At 30.6% G+C, this 19,504-nt stretch overlaps 1 protein-coding gene across 3 annotated transcripts; it reads right to left on the bottom strand.

The window, feature by feature from the left end:
- Positions 1-1,243: 1,243 nt before the first annotated feature.
- On the bottom strand, positions 1,244-7,517 carry LOC120083019 (uncharacterized). Of its 3 annotated transcripts, none has more exons than XM_090316227.1 (5): positions 7,302-7,517; positions 5,921-6,914; positions 5,449-5,585; positions 2,674-3,503; positions 1,244-1,531 (listed from the first exon to the last, which is right to left on the bottom strand). In XM_090316227.1, exons 2-5 carry the CDS (start codon positions 6,586-6,588, stop codon positions 1,520-1,522), a joined length of 1,647 nt encoding a protein of 548 aa, XP_090172353.1. In that variant the 5' UTR covers positions 6,589-6,914; positions 7,302-7,517; the 3' UTR covers positions 1,244-1,519. The 3 variants fall into 3 exon arrangements, with proteins under 3 accessions (XP_090172353.1, XP_038894426.1, XP_038894427.1); XM_039038498.2 differs by lacking the exon at positions 7,302-7,517 and adding an exon at positions 7,097-7,236 and having other exon boundaries at positions 5,921-6,988; XM_039038499.2 differs by lacking the exon at positions 7,302-7,517 and adding an exon at positions 7,097-7,228.
- Between the last annotated feature and the right edge of the window lie 11,987 nt (positions 7,518-19,504).

The raw sequence follows: 19,504 nt of genomic DNA, 5'->3' as shown, positions 1-19,504 counted from the left end.
TATTTGGCTTCTGAAGCAGTACTGACTTTAAGGTGGCAAAAATAGTGAATGTCGTAGTGGTAGAACTTGAGCTGTTGCTGTTTAACATATTGATAAAAAAAAGGATTCGTTTTTTCAGTCAATGATGGAAAAGATGAATTTGAAAATGGGGGAGGTAATGGCTAATGATTGATCAAGATTCCTCCTTTTAAGTTCAAATTTTGAATTAAAAGAAACCAAATCTGAGATAGCTAATATCTAGCTGTTTTGAAGAAATTTTGGATAAAGAATAGACTTTTTCTCTTTTCTTGAGTACAACTAAAGAGCAGGGTTTGTTTTGGGAAAAAGGAACACAATCCAACTAAAAAATCATTCCCAAAACTTCTCCCATTACCCTTTATCTATACTGCATAAATGGAAGGCTAAATATATGTTTGTCTCTAATATAGATGTATTTTTCAATTTAGTATCTATAGGCTTTTTTTTAGAAGTCCCTTATGTCTTAGCCTTTTTAATCATGATGGATGATAAATTTACAAACATATATCATATAGAAGAGATTTGTTTAATTTATACTCCATTTGGTAGGATATTGATTGAAATTTTGAATTTTTTTCTCTAACTTTTGGCAAACTCAATCAATGTTCATCATGTAAGTCCATAAACAAATTTTGATATATTAGTCTCATTAACATAGGCATAGTTCAACTAGTTAAAGTGTATACCTTGATCAATGTTGTTGATCTAAAATGAATAATGATAATAAAATAATCATAAGGGATAAAAAAAAAAAAAAATACCCACATATAAAGAATTAAATTGAAACTTTCTAAAGAATAGAGACTAAATATGGGCCAAATATATATCTTGTCAGTAAATTTAACACACCAGTAATTGACATGCATTCCATCCATCCTACTTCTGTTCTCTATACCCAAAACTGAACCAAACCAAATCAAACTATGCACACCATTCTACTTTGCTTCCTACTTTGCTTCCTTTCGTTTGGTTTAAGTGTTGAAACAACTCGAAGCAATTTTTCCCCTTTCAAATAGAGGAAAATCCTAACCCAGATCCAGTGTTGATAACAAACTTCAGCCATACCCAGATCCCCTTTCAAATAAAAGTGATTGCTTCTTGATATATATATATATATATATAAACTTTCCAAAAGGAATTGGATGAAAGCAATGAAAGGACTTCTAAGGACAAAACCTTCAACCGTAGGCACATGCAATGAGACATTAAGCACAAGTGTAGCATCTTAACCAAAGGGTAGATCTCTGAGGACTACAATAACCATATGAACTAAATTTGACAACAAAAATTTTTCGGGATTCGACTAGTTAGTCCCATGATAAAAGCATTGGTATTAGTATTACAAAAACAACAGCAGAATCAGGAAAGAAGACAAGGTTAGAGGTACTAGATGGGAAGATTATACAACAATTTATTCTTTCCTTGGCTAACAAAATGTACCATTGACATAGGGGTGATGGGTTCAAGCTTTGACTTCTCGCCAGCCTCCATGACGTCTCTCCTACGCAGAGTCCTGTTTCAGAAGAAGCATTCAGTTTCAGTCAACACTATATGATATTTAATGGTACCAAGAGTAAAAGGGGTGCTTAGACATTTTTTCGTCGAGGGAGAATTTCGCCCAACCACGAGCAAGGGCCTAATTTGTGTTCATAAAGAGAAGGATGGGGTGTTTTACTCTCGGTCAATAAATGAGTGAAGTAAACGACTATCTACCAATAGCCAAAAGAAGAGTTCCTTTCAGAAAAAGCATGTAATTGAAGAAAATTAGTACATTATGCACCTTAACGCACATTATAGATAAGATGCAATATATGTTTGACAGAAAGCTTAGACTGATAGTGATAACTAAGGGCCTCTTTGGATTGATTTTCGAAGTGCTTAAAAAAGTGTTTTTAAATCAATCCAAATAGGCTCTTAATAAGACAAGCCAAGTACAGGCTCGATTCTTGATGATGACAATAAACCTAAAAACAATCTAGAGGTTCCCCACAACATTGGATCACTTAAAAAGTCCTCCGTGGACCTGAGTTGGTCATAAAGAAACACTGTCATACTACAATAGGCAAAAGATAACATGACAACATAGAATTAGCAATGGTGATCTAAGCATTTATTGTAGCATTCTCTCGCTAACAGTGATGGAACCGGTTTTCTTGTCTGGCTAAGAAAAAAAGTACTTTCTAGATTACTTTTAATTTGGGCCCTTACTTTAATGATCTCATTGATCCTGACAGCACAAAGAACAAGGAAGTAAATGCCTGTGTACTTTCCTAATGATACCTTGCAATTGCCATTGTACTTGTCAGTGCTTGAACCAAGAACCCAGTGAGTTATATTATAAAAAGGAAACTATCACATTTCAACAAGCAAAATGAAGACAAAGGTTGGGGCCCCTTCTCAATGAAAGGGGTTGTTTCAATAAAAAATAAAAAAAAAATGAAGAAGTTTGGGGCCCTAGAGATTTTTGGTTCCCAATTTAAGCCAGAAAAAGGAAAACCTAAAAGGTTGCTTGTGAAGACAAAGTTTGAGTGCTTAGCTTCATCTTCAGACTTCAAGTCAATATATAAAAATGAAAATGTATTCCACAGAGCACAAGCAACTTTTGGAATAACATTTAACTAAATGAAAAAAAGTATAATGTTCTTATTTATTTACCTGCATGGAGTGCCTTTGATGTTCCACTCGCTGGAGTTGTGATGAGAGTTGTAGCAAGTCAATAGTTGGAGTGCGTTCATAGGAAAGATTGGCTTTGGGATTTGCCAAACCTGATCTATGAAGAACCCTATCAGGAATCTGAAAGGTGACAGTACGATCACAACTTTCACACGTCGGTATGGGACCGATTTGAGCTTCACTCATCCCCGAGGCAAATTTACTCGAAATCCCAGTTGAAGAAGCCTGTGGGCTCACTCCCATGAGCTTTTCAGAGAGTTCACTCATGCTGTAATTTGATTGACTCTCGGACATAATGAAAGCACGAGGAATGTGAACTAAGGATGGATGGTTTGATGCACTTTGTGATTGAGATGACAGAAGAGAGAGAGCACAACCAGAGTCCGGAATTCCAGAAAGTCCTTGGATGGTTGATGCTGCATCATAAACTCCAAAGTCTTCGCTTGATAAGGTAGCATGGTGGAACAAAGGATGTGTATCAATATGGGGACCTCCCACATTATGTGAATATTGGCAAGTTGTCTCACTTAACATGTTAACTGTAGGTGCTGTACTAGTTCCATTTTCTTGAAAAGGAGGAATCTGTACTTCAAAATCATAGGGAAGCAAGGGAGATTTCACATTCAAATGCCTGTTGCCCAGTGAAGTTGCAGAAATAGAAGTATAATCATTCTTGCCCTCAACTTTTATACGCTTACACCAATCATTTTCTCCAAGCTTTTCTGGATAATACAGACCACTGGACAGTATATCTTTGCAGATAAATGAAGTTGCAGTCAACGCTTTCTCCTGAAATCTGCTGTCTCCAATACCTGAAATTTTCTATCAGTATTGTGAACAACATGACAACATTGGCTGAAGGGCAATTCACTACATTGAAAACATAAAGGAATACAATATGTTTAGTGCTTACAAGGATATGAGATTAAAAGTGGTGATTTTTTTAATGAAAAAGTGGAGATTGATAAATTAGAGAAACTAATAGATAAGGCTGTAATATTGTGGTTAACAAATATAGTGAATCAATGAAGATGTTTAAAGATACTGTAAACAGCAGTATCAGATTCAAAGATACACCTAGAATACCCAAAAACAAATAGGTAAAACATGTCAACTAGGCATTAAAAACAGCTAGGCAATCAAGCAGCACATGTTCAGAATGGAGGGCTGTCAGGAATCTTTTGACTTTGAATCTCTCGTGTCATATACCTTGAAAGATTTAAGATATTGCCAAACATTTACAATTGCTCTCACTACTGTAAAACTTTTGGTTAGCAAACAAACTACAGTTGTGCAGTTCTCATTATGTTCAACCCAGTGCGGCTTTATCAATTTTGATATTCTCTCAGGGAAAACTCAAAAAGATAGGTTATAGCTGATCCATAGATGACTTCTGTAAAATTTTTATAAGACTCAAACCTTAAAACAACTAAGAAGCTAGATACGGCCAATAAACCCTGAAGGAAGAGAAGCAAAATGGTTAGTTTGTCAGCTTTGAATGTTTGCATTGAAATCATGTTTGGGACTGACTCAAATTTATGAGAAAATAGATATACCATAGCAAAGCTTATTCAGTAAGGGCACCAATGGAACTTAGGTTGCTCCAGAGTTATCTAGTAACATTAGGGGCATAAATGGATGGAAAGGACAAACAAGAGATAGGACAATTAAGCAACAAGAATAAAATTCAAAGGATGACTATTATCATCACCCACGTTGTTAAACGTAACGACGGAACACTTACTCACCAAATGGATGCATGGTTTCCAAGTAAGACAAATTTGAAAAGATTTTCTCAGTTTGATCTTATCAAACCCAGTATCCAAATGTCATGAAGCTAGAGCTCTCAAATTGTTACATTCTTCATCAGTTATAAAAGGATATGCAATGATTCTTTTATTTACCAGTCTTGAGCATTTGAAAAGACCAATCATTTGACCGTTTAATAATCAACAAATGCCAATCTCCTGAAAATTACAGGTTATTTGCGAAGAATACCCAAATATTCCATGTATTATAGTTGTCATTACTACAGATACACTATGAGATAAGTACCCATGTTTACCAGAATTTTTTGTTTTTAACAAAATTTGTTTGAAAATTGCTAGGTGCCAGTATCAGGTGTCATTAGGTTCACACTAATGGCAACATAAAGGCAAAATTCATCTACCAAGTACCCAACCAGAATCCAACAAAGTTTAAATAAACAGCTGTAACACTTAACTTTCACCTTTTAAATGTGGTTGTTGACTTGTACGATCCAAATGAAGCAATAATGATGATAGTTAGAACAGAACCATCACAATTTCATTCACTCCCCACCCCCTTCCCCCAAAAGAGGGGAAAAAGCATTAGAAGGTTCTTAAGAAATGTTTCACAAGAAGGGCTAAAAGAAGGGGATAAACTCTCAAAATTTTCATTATTCTTCAATCTCAACTAGGCCTAGCCTTGAAGTTGTCATCTTTTATTTTATTTTATTTTATTTTGAGGGTAAGAAACAACTCTTTCAGGGAGAGAAATGAAAGAACATTTAATAGCAGAACTTCACCTAGTGAGATTTTTATACCCCAAATTGAATAAAATAACAAGTACAAAAAGAAAAAAGAAATCAAATCCATGTAGGTTTAATCTACAATCAAGAGTTTAAAATGACTCAGCTGTGTATGGATCATGAGAGAGAGTCACGTATAGTGAGATGGAACGATGAAGAGTTAAAGAATATAGAAAGAAGATATCATATGATATATGCTATAATACCATTATATGGCTGAAGCAACCTCTGTGCCCTTCCTGAATGAAAACTGACTTGAGGCTTTCTTCTTCGTTCATTGTGACCTGCAAGCCGTTTACGACAGCTGCGTTTACCATCATCAAATTCAACAAGCAAATGAAACCTGGAGGTAAAAACAAGTTCTTTAATCAAGCAGCAACCTTAATCATAGTCCGTAAATCAAGCTGACTAATCAAGATAATATATGCCAGAATTCATGATACGCCCAATGGTCATCACGATGAGAAAGAGCAAGTTCTAGGATCCATAGTTGATATAAAGATCAGCAAAAACTCTCTCCCCTTAAAAAGACCAAAAATGCTGTTGAAGAACAGAATCATGAATTGAGGTGATTCCATGGGAGAATTTCTGTCTAAATATAATATTTTGGTGCTTTTTCATAGCACTTGTCATCAGTTGAAAAAATGATAAGAGAAAATGAGTAAAAATATAACCAACCTGCTGCATTGCTGACAAAACCTCTGTTCAATGCCATTCACAATAACTTTGGCAGTCTTTGAATGAACCTCACAAACTTTATGCCTCTTGTGGTAGTCTTTAGAGGAGCTGAGATCTTTGTTACATCCATAGACTTGGCAAAACGCTGTCTGGAAATTCACCCCTTGAGATCGCATTTTCTTCTGAGAAGTTGATGATTCAGTGGAAGATGAAATTGCAGCTCTCTTGCAGTATTTAGAACTGTGAGCATCCCCTTGATCAATAAATCTGCCCAGCTTCAAATCAATAAGAGATGAATCTCGATTGTTAGAGTCTGCGATGGAGCCAGAGAACTTTGAAGTGGACTCCTCTTCTCCATGAAGTGGATGAGAAGTGGGCAAAACCAGATTCAAGTTTCTACCTCCAGCAATTTTAGTATTCAAGACATCACTGACAGAATCATCAGGTAATTGTTTTCCAACCATTTGGGGAAATTCCAGTTCCCCAAAGCTCTGATTCTCCACATGCTGATCACCACTTGAAAGAAGCATGTTGTCCCCAAAACTACATGGGTTCTTGAATTCCCAACCCAACAAAGAATATTTACTTCTCAGAGGTGAATTAGTAGATGAATTCATCTCATCAGACAGAAATCCCTTCCCTTGAGAACCATAGTTCCACGACTCCATTATACAGAAAGATCAAAGTTTATGAGCTTTCAAAACAAACCCACCAGAATAAACAGGCAAAACACCATCTTCTTTCTTGTAAACTTCTTCAACCCCAACAAACCCAAATCATATCATAGTTCCCAAATCATCATTAACAAACAAAATCTAGGTTACATTAAGAGCCATCAAAGCAATCTGCATAATCCCCAGAAGCTCCCCCACCTCCCCCATAAATAGAAAGTAAGCTACAAAATTATCTTCCCCAAGTAACCATCGGTTGGAAGCAATCAATCAATTGGGTTAAAAAAAAGAAACCCATCTTGGAGAATCCCAAATACAGACAACTGAAATGCATAAGACGACAAAAGAATGTCTGAATTTCACGTGAATGGAAGAGCTCGAGAGACAAGCAAGAATGCTGAGCTTAATGAAAAGAATGAAGTTAGAGCAACTACAGTAAAGAGATTGAAAATGGGAGCAATAGTTAAAGATTAAACTGAAAACAAAAAAAAATACAAACAAAAACCTGAATAAATGAAACTTAAATTGCTCCCCAATGATCGGATAAACGAAGAGAAACAGGGCCTATGGGTTTGCAGAGGAATGAGAATATGAATAAAACCTACTTTAAAGAACGTGCATACACAATGGTAATATACTGGCAAGAATTTCCACAACATAAAGTTATTAAAAAAAGAAAAAGAAAACCAAAAAGTGGATTTGAAACTTGCCAAAATCCTTGGATGTGCGCTGAACAGTGATGTTCTAATTTGAGGAAGATTAGTATAATAAACCTTGATTTACACTTCAAAGTTACTTCCTTTTTTACTATTTTGAAGTTCTGTTTGATCACTGACCCTTTATCTATCCTCACAACGTATTCTTTAACAACATGAAAAGGATCTTTCTTTTCTGCCTATCTAAAATCTCTAAGCATTAAATGAAACTGTGATAATATTATGAACAATTTTAATTTCAACCTACCTTGGTCCATAAGGAAAAAAAAAAGGTGCCTAACTCAGTTGCTTTTAGGATAGATATGAAACTATGACTTGACAATTGCTTCCAACTAGTTGTATGCTATGAATTTTTGTATATCATATTCTCCGACTAATTTTTAGTTAATTTGAAATTTGGGAAAAATATATTTTCAGTCCCCATATTTTGAATTTAGCTTTTATTTAGTTCACGAGTTTCAAAATATTACACATTTAATTCTTAAATTTTGAGTTTGGTTTCAATTTAATCTATATGTTTCAAAATATTACAATTTTATTGTTGAGAAGTTTCAAGATTTACACTTTTAACATTGATTTTTTTACTAAATACTCATTTTCAATTGGAGTTGATGTCTACTAATTAATTTAAGATAATTAATGAAGTGAAATTCTAAATTTAATTGTATTAGTGATGAAAAATTGTGAAACTTAATTAATTATTATAGGAAAAAATTCATAGATAGAAAAAATGGTTGTCTTCAAATATAGAAAAATGAACCAAAATATTTACAAAATATAGAACTATCAATAACAGACACTGATAGACTTCTATATGTGTTTATCAGTGACATTGATAAATACCGATAGAAGTCTATCATTATCTATCAGCGTCTATCATTGATAATTCTAAAATTTTGCTATATCTTGTAAATATTTTCAATAATTTTATCATTTAAAATAATTTTTCTAGAAAAAAATGTCAAACTGTTTACAAAAATAGCAACAAAAAAAAAACCGATAGACACTGATAAACTTCTATCAGTGTCTATCAGTAATAGACTTCTATTAATGTCTATCCGTGATGGACTTCTATCAGCTTTTATGGCTGATAGACACTAATAACTTATATCAGTCTCTATCAAAGAAGATTAAAGTTTTGCTATTTTAGGTAAATAGTTTTCCTTATTTTTCTATTTTTGAAAATCTCCCTTGATTATATTCGTTTAATTCTTTTATATTAATTATAGACATTAACACTAAATTGAAAAATGAGTAATTTAATGAAAAATTAATGTTGAAAGTGTTCACCTTAAAAGTTTAAAATTTAAGAACTAAATTCAAACAAACTTAAATCTCAAAAGTAAAATTGTAATATTTTGAAATCTAGAGAGTAAATATAAACTATACCTAAAGCTTAAGAATAAAAAAATGTTTCTTTTTCCCTTAAAGTTTTATCTTACCACTAGGACTTTTATCTTAAGAAAATAAATCAAGTGACAACTTACTTTGAATTATTTTTCCTTTCCAAGTAAAAATATACCTATGGTGTTATTGCTGCCACATCTCCTAAACAAATACTATAGTGAAAGAGAATAATTTATAGGTAGTGTTCTAATATCCCAATTATTTGTACTATGCATTTGTCATTACACTATAAATAGTGCATGTGTCTTGTAGTTAGTTTATTGTCTTGGTTTTGATATGGATGTTTTTCTTTTTCAAAGATTCAATTTTTCTACTCTATAAAGTTGTCGTTTTCAAATATAAGTAATCTCATATAATTGATGATTTTATTTTGAATGTCTTGATAATATGAACAAACATATACTAAGACAACTCTATTTGAAACTTAAAAAGAAAAGTAAAAATATAACGTAAACATCAAAAGAATATTATTGAAGACACATGCTAGTGAAAAGTCTCCAATGATCTTTTGAAAAAAATTGAAGAACTATTCATTCATATGCAAGTCATGTGTGCAACACATCATCAAAAGAAAGTGTAAATTCAAAAGCCAATACTTCATCACAAAGAGACCAAAGGAAAGAAAAAGTAGAGAGTTTGAAAAGAAAATCAACACTATAGAAAAGCATGCAATTGCATTTAGTGATGACAATATTAAAAGAGTTGACCAAACCAATAATTTGGGGAATAATGAGAAGAGTTAGAGACCCACACTCATTCTAATCATGAATGATTATCAAGACTTGAGAGATTAATATCAACAATAATTAATACCAAACTCTCCCCTTAAAGATCACAAGAACATACCCTTTTGTCTATAATTAAAAAAAAGAAAACTTTGGAAGCTTCAAAGTGATGGTTTTTAATGAATCAAAATGGATGATTTAATTTGCTTGAAACTACTTTCTTTTTAATTTTTTGGAAACATTTATATGTTTATGGATGTGAAAGACAAAGCACCCACTCCTTTAAAAACAATTCAATCTCCATCTATGGTTTCACATCCAAAATGGCACTTGGCAACTTATTGTTATTGGGAAAATGGGCTCCAACAATTAATAACATCCTCACATCATCTTTGGTGGGGGTCACTTGTCACATCCTTTGATTAGAAAAAAGGGCCAAGAGGAAGTTTCCCCTCTAGTGGATTCATCTAAGGCTTCCATTTTTTTCTTTAACAAAAAATACTTTCTTTTCAAATTCATTTCTACTTAATCCTTAAATTTAAAAACGTTACACATTTACTCATTAAATTATTATATTTCAAATTATTATTACTTTATCTTTGGAGATTTTGATTTTGTTTCAATTTTGTTTCTTTGTTTCAAGATTTACACATCTAATATCGATTTTTCATTAAGTATTTACTTTTAGTAATTGACATTTAAAGTCTTTTAATTAATTTTGAATAATAATGAAATAAAATTTGAAAGAAAAGTTTTCACATTAAATAGTAATTTTTTTCGCTATTTTGTGTAAATAATTTTCTTTATTTTTTTTTATTTTTGAAAATCTCCCGGTTTTAAATTTAATTTTAATAGTAATAAAAAATAATGAAACTTAATTAATTACAATTATTTTAAATTAATTAATAAACTTTACCATCAAATACAGAAGTGAGTATTTAGTAAAAAGTTGAGGTTAAAATGGAACCTAAGGACCAAATTGAAATGAAACTCCAATCTCAAGACTAAATAAAATTGTGAAAGTGAGTTTAACTCAACGAAAATTGACATAACCTTCTTTTTTATAGATTGGAGGTTCGATCCCCATCTCAATAATTATAGTACTAAAAAAAGAATAATTAAAAATTATAATATTTCAAAAATTAAAAACTAAATAGAAACTAAATTCAAATCTTAAAGATTAAATGTGCGCGATTTTAAAACCTAGATGCAGGTGAAAATTAAACCCATAACATATTATCAATTTTTTTTTTTTTTTTTTTTTTTTTTGTGCAAGATATGTGAGTTTATATTATTATTGACTAAATCCAACTTTCTTTAAAAAAGATGATTAACCCAGAAGAAGAAGAAGAAGAAGAAGAAGAAGAAGAAGAAGAAGAAGAAGAAGAAGAAGAAGAAGAAGAAGAAGAAGAAGAAGAAGAAGAAGAAAGAGTGAAAATTTGAAATGGGTTTGTTTTTTAAAAAAGAAAAAGAAAAAGAAAATGTGTATATAATGTGGATAAAAGCATTTTGTTGTTGGAGTTAGGGTATGGTGTGTAATAATAGATATCCATATGACAAACAAAGGCTCATGGTGTCCAACTCAAGTGCCAGCCACCTTTCCCAATACAAATTTCCTTTTGTCTTTTACCCAACCACTAGTGGGCCATCCCCATATGGTCCATTAAAGCCCATTTCTTTTTTTCTTTTCTTTTTTCCAATTAATACTTTAAAGTCTTTTTTTTTTCAAAAAAAAAACAATTTTTATAGAGAGAGTTCAATCAACCCCCATTTGTGTTTTTTTTTCCTCCTTTCAAAATCATTGTTGTTTTTTTGCAGTTAGGAATCTAATTAATGGTTCTAAACAAACAAAATCCATTACCTTCATGATTGAATATCCTAAGCTAAAATTATCCATATATATCATTCATTTTTACACTTATATTCTTTTCCTTTTTTTCCATCTCGAATTGTTTGTGACGTATGAATTGAAACTTTAAACACGTGAAAAGAATTAACCTTTTTCTTTTTTTAATAATTCGAAATAAAAGATTTCAACTTTAGTTTAATTCTACTCTTTATTTTTATTATCCAACTTTAAATTTGTCACTTTAAACATAGTTTTTTTTTTTTTTTTTTTTTAATTTTGCAATCTAAATTTTGACATGTTTTTTTCCCCCAAAAGTAGAATAAAAGAAAGCAAGAGGCTAAATTTGGATTCTGACAATGGTAAAGCCTTCCATGCAATTAGTTCTCTCAAATTCTGACAGCTCTGAAATGTTGGAGCAAAGTTGGAAGGAGAGAATTGCCTCTCCTCAAATAGATTGAAAACCCAATCAAATTACATTACATGTTTTTTTTTTTTAAATAATAATAATAATAATAAAAATAATAAAGTTCATTAAAAACAATTTTTTATTTTTTATTCGGTTCCTCCCTATTTTTTAATCCATTAATGATTTAAGATGCTATTGAAATAAATCACTTCAAGAGATTCTGTGTATAAACTCATGTAATTGCATGAGAAGGTAAAATAAATCAAAGTAGTGTCTAGTTATGATAAAGATATTAAATAAATTCTTATTCCCAAAAATTTAAAACCAACAAATTTTTAATTTTTGAATATTAAAAACTTATTTATATAAAGTATGCGTAAAATTTTCCTTTTGGTTTGTTGGTCTTTTTTATAGCAAAGAATACAAGAAATCAACACTTTCATTTTTAACCCTTTGAAATTTGACCAATTGAGTAAAGATACAAAATGAAAGATTTAGACATAGTCTTTAAATTTTGATATAGAAGAGAAATGTCAAAAGAGCATAATTCAAATAATATGAATTTATATTGTCAACTTTGAAACTTAAAGTTAATCTATCACTCTATACATTATTAAAAAAAATTAAATTAAATTAAAATTTGATACATGGGAAGGATTGTTGATATAGAAAAAGAAAAAAAATTTCTGACATAAAAAATGATAAATAAAGACAGAATGAAAATGATGGTAACATCATAGATATTTAAAAAGGTTTTGGAATTACCCACTCTATAAATTGTGTATATATGTATATCATCTCCTCATTCCCTCTTTGAATTTACATCAACTTGAAAAGGAAGTTTTCCTATTTTACTTTTAAGAATTGAAAAGTTACTTACACCCAATCACTCATTTTCCTACATTTAAAATTAAAATTTTATGTTTTTTTTTTTTTTTTTTTTTTTTTTTGTTTTGTGTGAGGAAGAGGGAGCATCTTTTTTTTTTTCCTTCCCTTTTTCTTCCTTTTTTCTTTAAAAAATGATGTCCACTACCTACTTCATTGAGATGTCACTATCAAAGGTGGAGAATTTCAAAGCAAACTTTGTAGAATGGAAGAAGATTGGAAATTTTGATTAAGATCTCAAGAGATATTATGAGAAAGTTAAATAGAGGAGAATGAATGGTAGGCAAAGAAACCCAACTAAACAAATTTATTTGGACCCTACTACCCTTCACAATCTCATCAACTCACCTCTGCCACACTTTCACAATAATTTGATTCGTACACATTTCGCGACATACGGTTTATATCATCAATACGTAGAGATTTATTTTCATTTAGACGTATTTATTTATTTTATTTTATATTTAAAAGTTCAACAATATGTAGAGTGAAGAGCTCAAGTCTTTCACTTCTTGTTAAATGTGTATATATTATAACTAATTGAATCATATTTAAATCGACTTGGATTAATGTATTAAAAACTTTAGAATTCAATATTTTTTAAGGTTTATAACAATAATATCAAGTACTTTTTTCATTGTTATTATTGTCGTATTATCATACTTTTGAAAGTAATTTATATATATTTAGAATGATATATCATAATTTTATTATTATATTTTATATCAAGAACGATAGAACATGATTGACCAATTGTATTGTATTGCTATGATCTTTTGTATTCTAACAAGACCTTTTAATTGTAGAAATTGAAGATGACAAATTAAAAATGATGACCTAATGTTAACACATAATTGAATTATGCAATGTGTCTATATTTTTAAACGTGTATAATACATTTATGAAATTTTAAAGGGTGTTTGAGACATTGACTTGAGTTGGAGTTGTGTTTTTATCTCGACTTATTGTTTATCCTACCAACTTTGTAAATCAATATTAAATAACTCGGTTTGAACAACTTCAACAATGTTCACTATTGACGTTTGCACATTTATCGATGAGTTTCATCTTCTCCACTTTCTCTCCCCCTTTAAAGTTTCCAATAACTTCCACACTGGCCATTACTGAAAACCAATTATGGCAACATGCTATGACAACAACCTTCGGTGGCCAACTTAAGCGATTAACTCCGTCGACCTCCTCTAATGCCCCAACTTTTAGCAACTATCATAGGCAACTGCTATTGTCTCACTCTTGTGGCATGCTTTGACGACCACCTCTACTAACCAAACTCCAATAACTATCTCTGATACTACCTTCAGTAAAGACCACCTCCGACAAATTATCTCCAGCGACTACCTCCGATGTCCAACTCCACATGACTACTATGTTTAATAGTCAACTTCGACAATCATCTCCAGCGACCAATTCTGACCATTGATCATCTCCAACAACTAACCCTAATGACTAATTCACTCGATTATATACTCGAAACAAAAAAACTCTTGGTCGATGATTTTTTTTTTTAAATACAAAATTGAAATTATTAGTTCATAAAACTCTAGTTGTCAATGAAACACTTTGAGCATATAACCAACCCAAACAAATTTGCGTATAAAAATTCTTTTGAGAAAATATAACCAAATACATTTATATTTTTATTTTAAACAGCTTTTATAAAAAGTGTTTAAACCCTATGTCTGCATCTTCTGAAGCTCTCCACTCTTTATTCGACACTTGAGAATTCTATCAACATGGCTAAGTCAAATACCTCCATGATGATTTGATATTATCCTCTACGGGCATAAACCCTCATGGTTTTACTTTTGGTTTCACCCAAAAGTTTTTGTACCATCGTTGATAGTTGTTCACCCATATATATTTATGATCATCCTCTTATGTAGCCAATATGGAACTTTGATCTCATTCACAACACCAACATATACATGCATGATATATATAAACCCTAAACTGCATTTTGACATAATGTCATAAAAAACCCTAGACCCCTTGACGATCTATTTTTTGTTGTGCATATTACACTCATATATTACATTGATATGAAAATATATTGTAATTTTGTTTTTTTTTTTTTTTATATAAAATAAGAGTATTTGTCTAACTCAAGTATAATAGTTACATGTAAACAAATTTAAAATATATGTGAATGTTTTCAGTTACATCTCAATTAAGTGTTAAAACTTTAAAAAAATATGGTGTAATTAAAGGGTTGTACAAAAAGTTAAGCAAGCAAAAAAAACCACTGGTCAATCATTTTTTTAAAGACTAATTCCACAAACATTTTCATCCCATAAGACATTAATTTCATATTTCAAACCTGAACCCACGCCCCAACGTAACCCTTAGTCTTACATTTAATATAGGCTTTGTGAATTAAATACAAATTTAAATTTTATGCAATCAAACTCAAATTTTAATTTTGTGTCGAGGGGATATGGGAAAAGAAAATATTAAGCTTCGAAAAGTAAATTTGTAATTTAACAAATTCAGAACAATGGATCACAATGGTCGTAAATGGGCTTACTACCGCTTTCCTTGATCCGATCATAATATGGGCCGATATCCCATTTGAACATCTTGGGCTTTCTCTGAAATGGGCCGATATTAACGGCCCACAAACTTCCTTTCCACTTGATTGTGATGCTAGATTTATTCCTTTTTCCTTCTCTTAAGATATCACTCTTTTGAAAGAAACTCTAATATTTTTGCTAGCAAATACACGTGGGTATTAACAATATTTTATATAAAAAAATTGTAACGAGGTGTGAAATTGGTTCTCATGTTTGCAAAATTTGTCACACAAGGAAAAAAAATGCAAAATGTGACAATTAGTTTCCTTGATTTTTAGCGTGCCAATTTAAATATCTTTACACAATTTTGCTTTTTACCCATGTATGTTACTAGTGTGTGTGTATATATATATATAGAACAAGACTACTATATTATTTTGTATGTTTATCATTGAAGTCTTTCTGCATCTTCTAGTGATAGATGTATATTGTCAATAGACTATTTTTATGTCGATTGCCAATAATCCATTTATACGTATATTATGGGTCATCACATACTAGAAATTTCGGATTAAGAAGAAATGATCGCCATGTGAATGAGGATCAGAGAAGTACATGAAACGGGCAAACGAACCAAAGGAGGAAAAGACCAAGAGGTAGAGGGAGTTAGGCCAAAATGCCCAACTCATCCGCCTCAGCCTCGAAGCTTCCTTCAACCCTCGAGGGCGCACTTCCTGTGGGTCATAATTACTGTCATGTGGATAGTCTAAATAAATTTTTCCTAATCCTTTTTAGGTTTGGAATTCCAAATTCACCACACTATAAATAGGGGGTCATAAGCACACCTAAAGATAAGTTCTTTTACCACTTTCCAGCTTGCTCTATGCCTTTGCTAATACTGATTTAAGTATTAGAGATTTTGCGGTGGATACCACACCAATGTTTTCTCTTTCTGTCTTGCAGGTCGTCTTCTTTCCCTAAAATTATAAATTCACAGTAAAAGGAACATGAAGTTCACGTGTATTTCCTTGTTCGGATCTTGTCATATCAACAACGTATATCAGTGCCTACAATTAATAGACTATTCTTATGTCAAGTGAAAATAATTCATTTAAAAGTAGTTTTTTAAAATTTTTGAAACAAACCATAGATGGTTTTCATTTAAAACTAACCATAAAAGTATTTTTTAAATATTTATAAATCTAAAGATATTTTTAACGTGAAGTATAAATTTTAGAGGAATTTTGTATAATTAGCCATAAAAGTATATCCTCTCTCATCCCTCTCCTCTCTCTCCATCTCTATCAAATGATAAGCTTAATAGGAAATTGAACATTTAGATAAACTAGGCAGAATTTTTCAAAATTTTCACATATTTTAATTCAGGTGGGTACCATATTTACAAATATATTTTGGATCATATTTCTATATATGTCATTTCCTTTCTAATACCCAATGAATATAATAGTATAGACTAATATATGATAGAATTATATAAATTTTAAACTATATATGTTTTAAAAGCCATTAAGCATAAAAAACAAAAACAATGGTATAGACACATATTCTCATTATTCTTTTAGAAAGTTCTCCATGCACATGAAGACAACCATGTGGCCATAAATATATATACAAACCAACAGGGAAGAGATTTTCATCGGTTTAGTTTTCATTTAGTCTCAAAATTTCAAATTATTACATATTTAATCCTTAAGTTTTGAGTTTGGTTTTATTTTAGTTCATATATTTGAAAATGTTATTATTTTATCTTTAAAATTTAAGTTTCGTTTCAATTTGATCTTTAATGTCTATTAGTTAATTTAAAATAATTAAAAGAGTTATAATTAATTAAGTTTCATTATTTTTCATCACTATTAAAATTAAAATTTATTTTAAACTAATTAATTGGCATCGACGTTAATGATTAAAACGAGTATTTAATGAAAAATCGAGGTTAAAAGTGTAAAATTTTGAAACTTAGGAACCAAATTGAAACGAAACTACATCTCAATGATAAAATTGTAAAATTTCAAAACTTTAGAGACTAAATTGAAACCAAATTCAAAATTTAAGAATAAAATGTATATAATTTTGAAATTTAAAGACTAAATGGAAACTAAATATAAAAACCTAAGAAAAAAAATATATGTTTTTCTTATAAATTATAACATCACCCAATTATTTAATTATACTTACATATTTTAGCCCTTATTGCTCATAGTATAACAACAAAACTCTCTCTACAAAATGCTCTGCCATTAAAGAAAAAGACATCACAATCTTTAAAATTTCAGATGAATTGATGGGATGTGCATATAATGGAACACTTTATATCATATAGAGAGAGAATTTTTTTTCCCTAAAGGCTCATGTGATGTGGGATCCCAATGTATGATAAATAACAATAACATATTATTTGAAATCATAGAGGAGAGGACAATCAAATCAATTTAAATGTACAATGAGAGGACCTATGATCAATACATATCCAAGCAATTGTACTATTTTTTTCAATTCTGGCCACAATTTAAATTAAAAGTTTAGAACTATCAACGATAGACGCTGATAGACTTCTATCAGCGTCCATCAGTAACATTGAAAATGGTATATATATGGACCTATTTTGGGGTGTAGGGTATTTTTCAAATGTAAAATTCAATTTCAACTGTTTTTATATATTCACAAGATTCTAAAGGGTTGAATTATTGCAAGGTTTTCCATTTTTGTCTCTTTTAAATACAATTTTTTCTGCATATGATGATAAAAAGTAATTGTAATAGTTTGCAGAAAGCAACTGTGTTTTTAAAGAATTAAAGATTGATTTGATTAAAAATTACTTTTAATCCCTGAATTTTGGTAAAAGTAACAATTTCCCCTGGCTTTGATTTGTAACGGTTTATTCTTTGAACTTTTATTTTTGTAACAATTCAGTCCCAAAGTTTTACTATGTAACAATTTAGTCATTATACTTTAAAATTTGTAATAATTTAGTCCTTATTGTAAAAATTAGTATTAAGATTTAATGAGATTTATTGCATAAATAAACCGATAAACTAATTAGAGACTCAATATTTTTATAAAATATAAAGTCTACATCATAAAATAATAAAAATTGACATATAATTTTGATTTTTTTTTTTTTTTTTTTTTTTTTACGTTACGGACTAAATTATTATAAATTTGAAAGTACAAGGACTAGATCATTTACATACTAAAGTTCAGAGATTATATTGTTATAAAACTGAAAGTATAGGGACTAAATCATTATAAGTCAAAGTTTAGGGACTAAATTATTACTTTTACGAAAATTTAGGATGAAAAGTGTTTTTTAATTTTTTTTTTTTGAGAGGAACCCTAAGATATGTTTTCCCCTTCATAGCCAGAGGGAAATTTGCCTTTCTTTCTCTACTTACTAACTTTATAATCCACTTCATCCTAAGGTAATTTTCAATTTCTTTCAGATCATCAAAAACAAGACTTCCAATAGAAGTACTCATTGATGTGTCAAACTCAAATTAGCTTATAGATACTTAATTTATATAAAACTCCCTCTAGCTAGCCTCAACTCTTTTTTTATTTTTATTTTTATTTTTTCTCTGGAATAGGCAATATTATTATACAACAACAAGAGAGATTCCACAGTCCAGGATCAAGGCACCATAGCAAACAAAACGCCTACATAAACAACGCACTGCCAGAAGATTCAAAACAACCAACTTAAACCAGCACAACCCATAAACAGAGAGACAAACAAACCAAACACAAGCAAAAAGTAAACATAATAATTAAAAAAAAACCCCACACCAGGGATAATCCAAGAACCATAGAAACCAAGAGGAAGCAAAAGACAACGAACAACAAACAAGCTAGAGGAGACCATGAAGATCAATCCACCAAGAGACAGCACACGCACCTATCATCGAATCTTATGATCTCAATAAAGTATTAGACATATTTTAAATAATAACACGTACAATTAAAGTATGAACTATGTATGTGGATTAATATTTTATCATATTGGGTTATTTTATTTGATTGAACCATTTTATGTGATCTAATTAAGACCTTAGATTCTAATTGGAAGGACTTAATATGTAGAAGCTCATTCCTAGTTAATTGGGGTTTAATGGGAACCCTAATTATACCAAAACAATAAGCACTCAATCTCTCTTTAATCCCATCTAGAGAGAGATCCCCACTTAGGAAATTTAAAGTTTTGGTTGACCAACACAATAGTCGCCTTATAATTGCCGTCAATTTTGCAATAGAATCCTGTGTGTTATTCTTTGTAATTTAGCATGAATGATCTTAAGGTTATATCTATTCAATATAGATTTAAAGTAATTATGCTAACAAGTGATATCAGAGCACACTACAAGAAATTAGGCCTTTAG

Source organism: Benincasa hispida, chromosome 8 (assembly GCF_027475165.1).
Source record: "Benincasa hispida cultivar pf3 chromosome 8, pf3_genome.v1.1, whole genome shotgun sequence".
Classification (NCBI taxonomy): Eukaryota; Viridiplantae; Streptophyta; class Magnoliopsida; order Cucurbitales; family Cucurbitaceae; genus Benincasa; species Benincasa hispida.
The sequence above is the reverse complement of the archived record's forward strand: the minus strand, read 5'-3'. Positions and strand labels throughout refer to the sequence as shown.

Coding starts and splice junctions, on each gene's coding strand:
- LOC120083019 (XM_090316227.1), bottom strand. CDS start 6,588: ATGGAGTCGTGGAACTATGGTTCTCAAGGGAAGGGATTTCTGTCTGAT. Junction 5,586..5,920: donor TTTTGTCAGCAATGCAGCAG/GTTGGTTATATT, acceptor TTTTACCTCCAG/GTTTCATTTGCTTGTTGAAT. Junction 3,504..5,448: donor GTTGCTTCAGCCATATAATG/GTATTATAGCAT, acceptor AGAAAATTTCAG/GTATTGGAGACAGCAGATTT.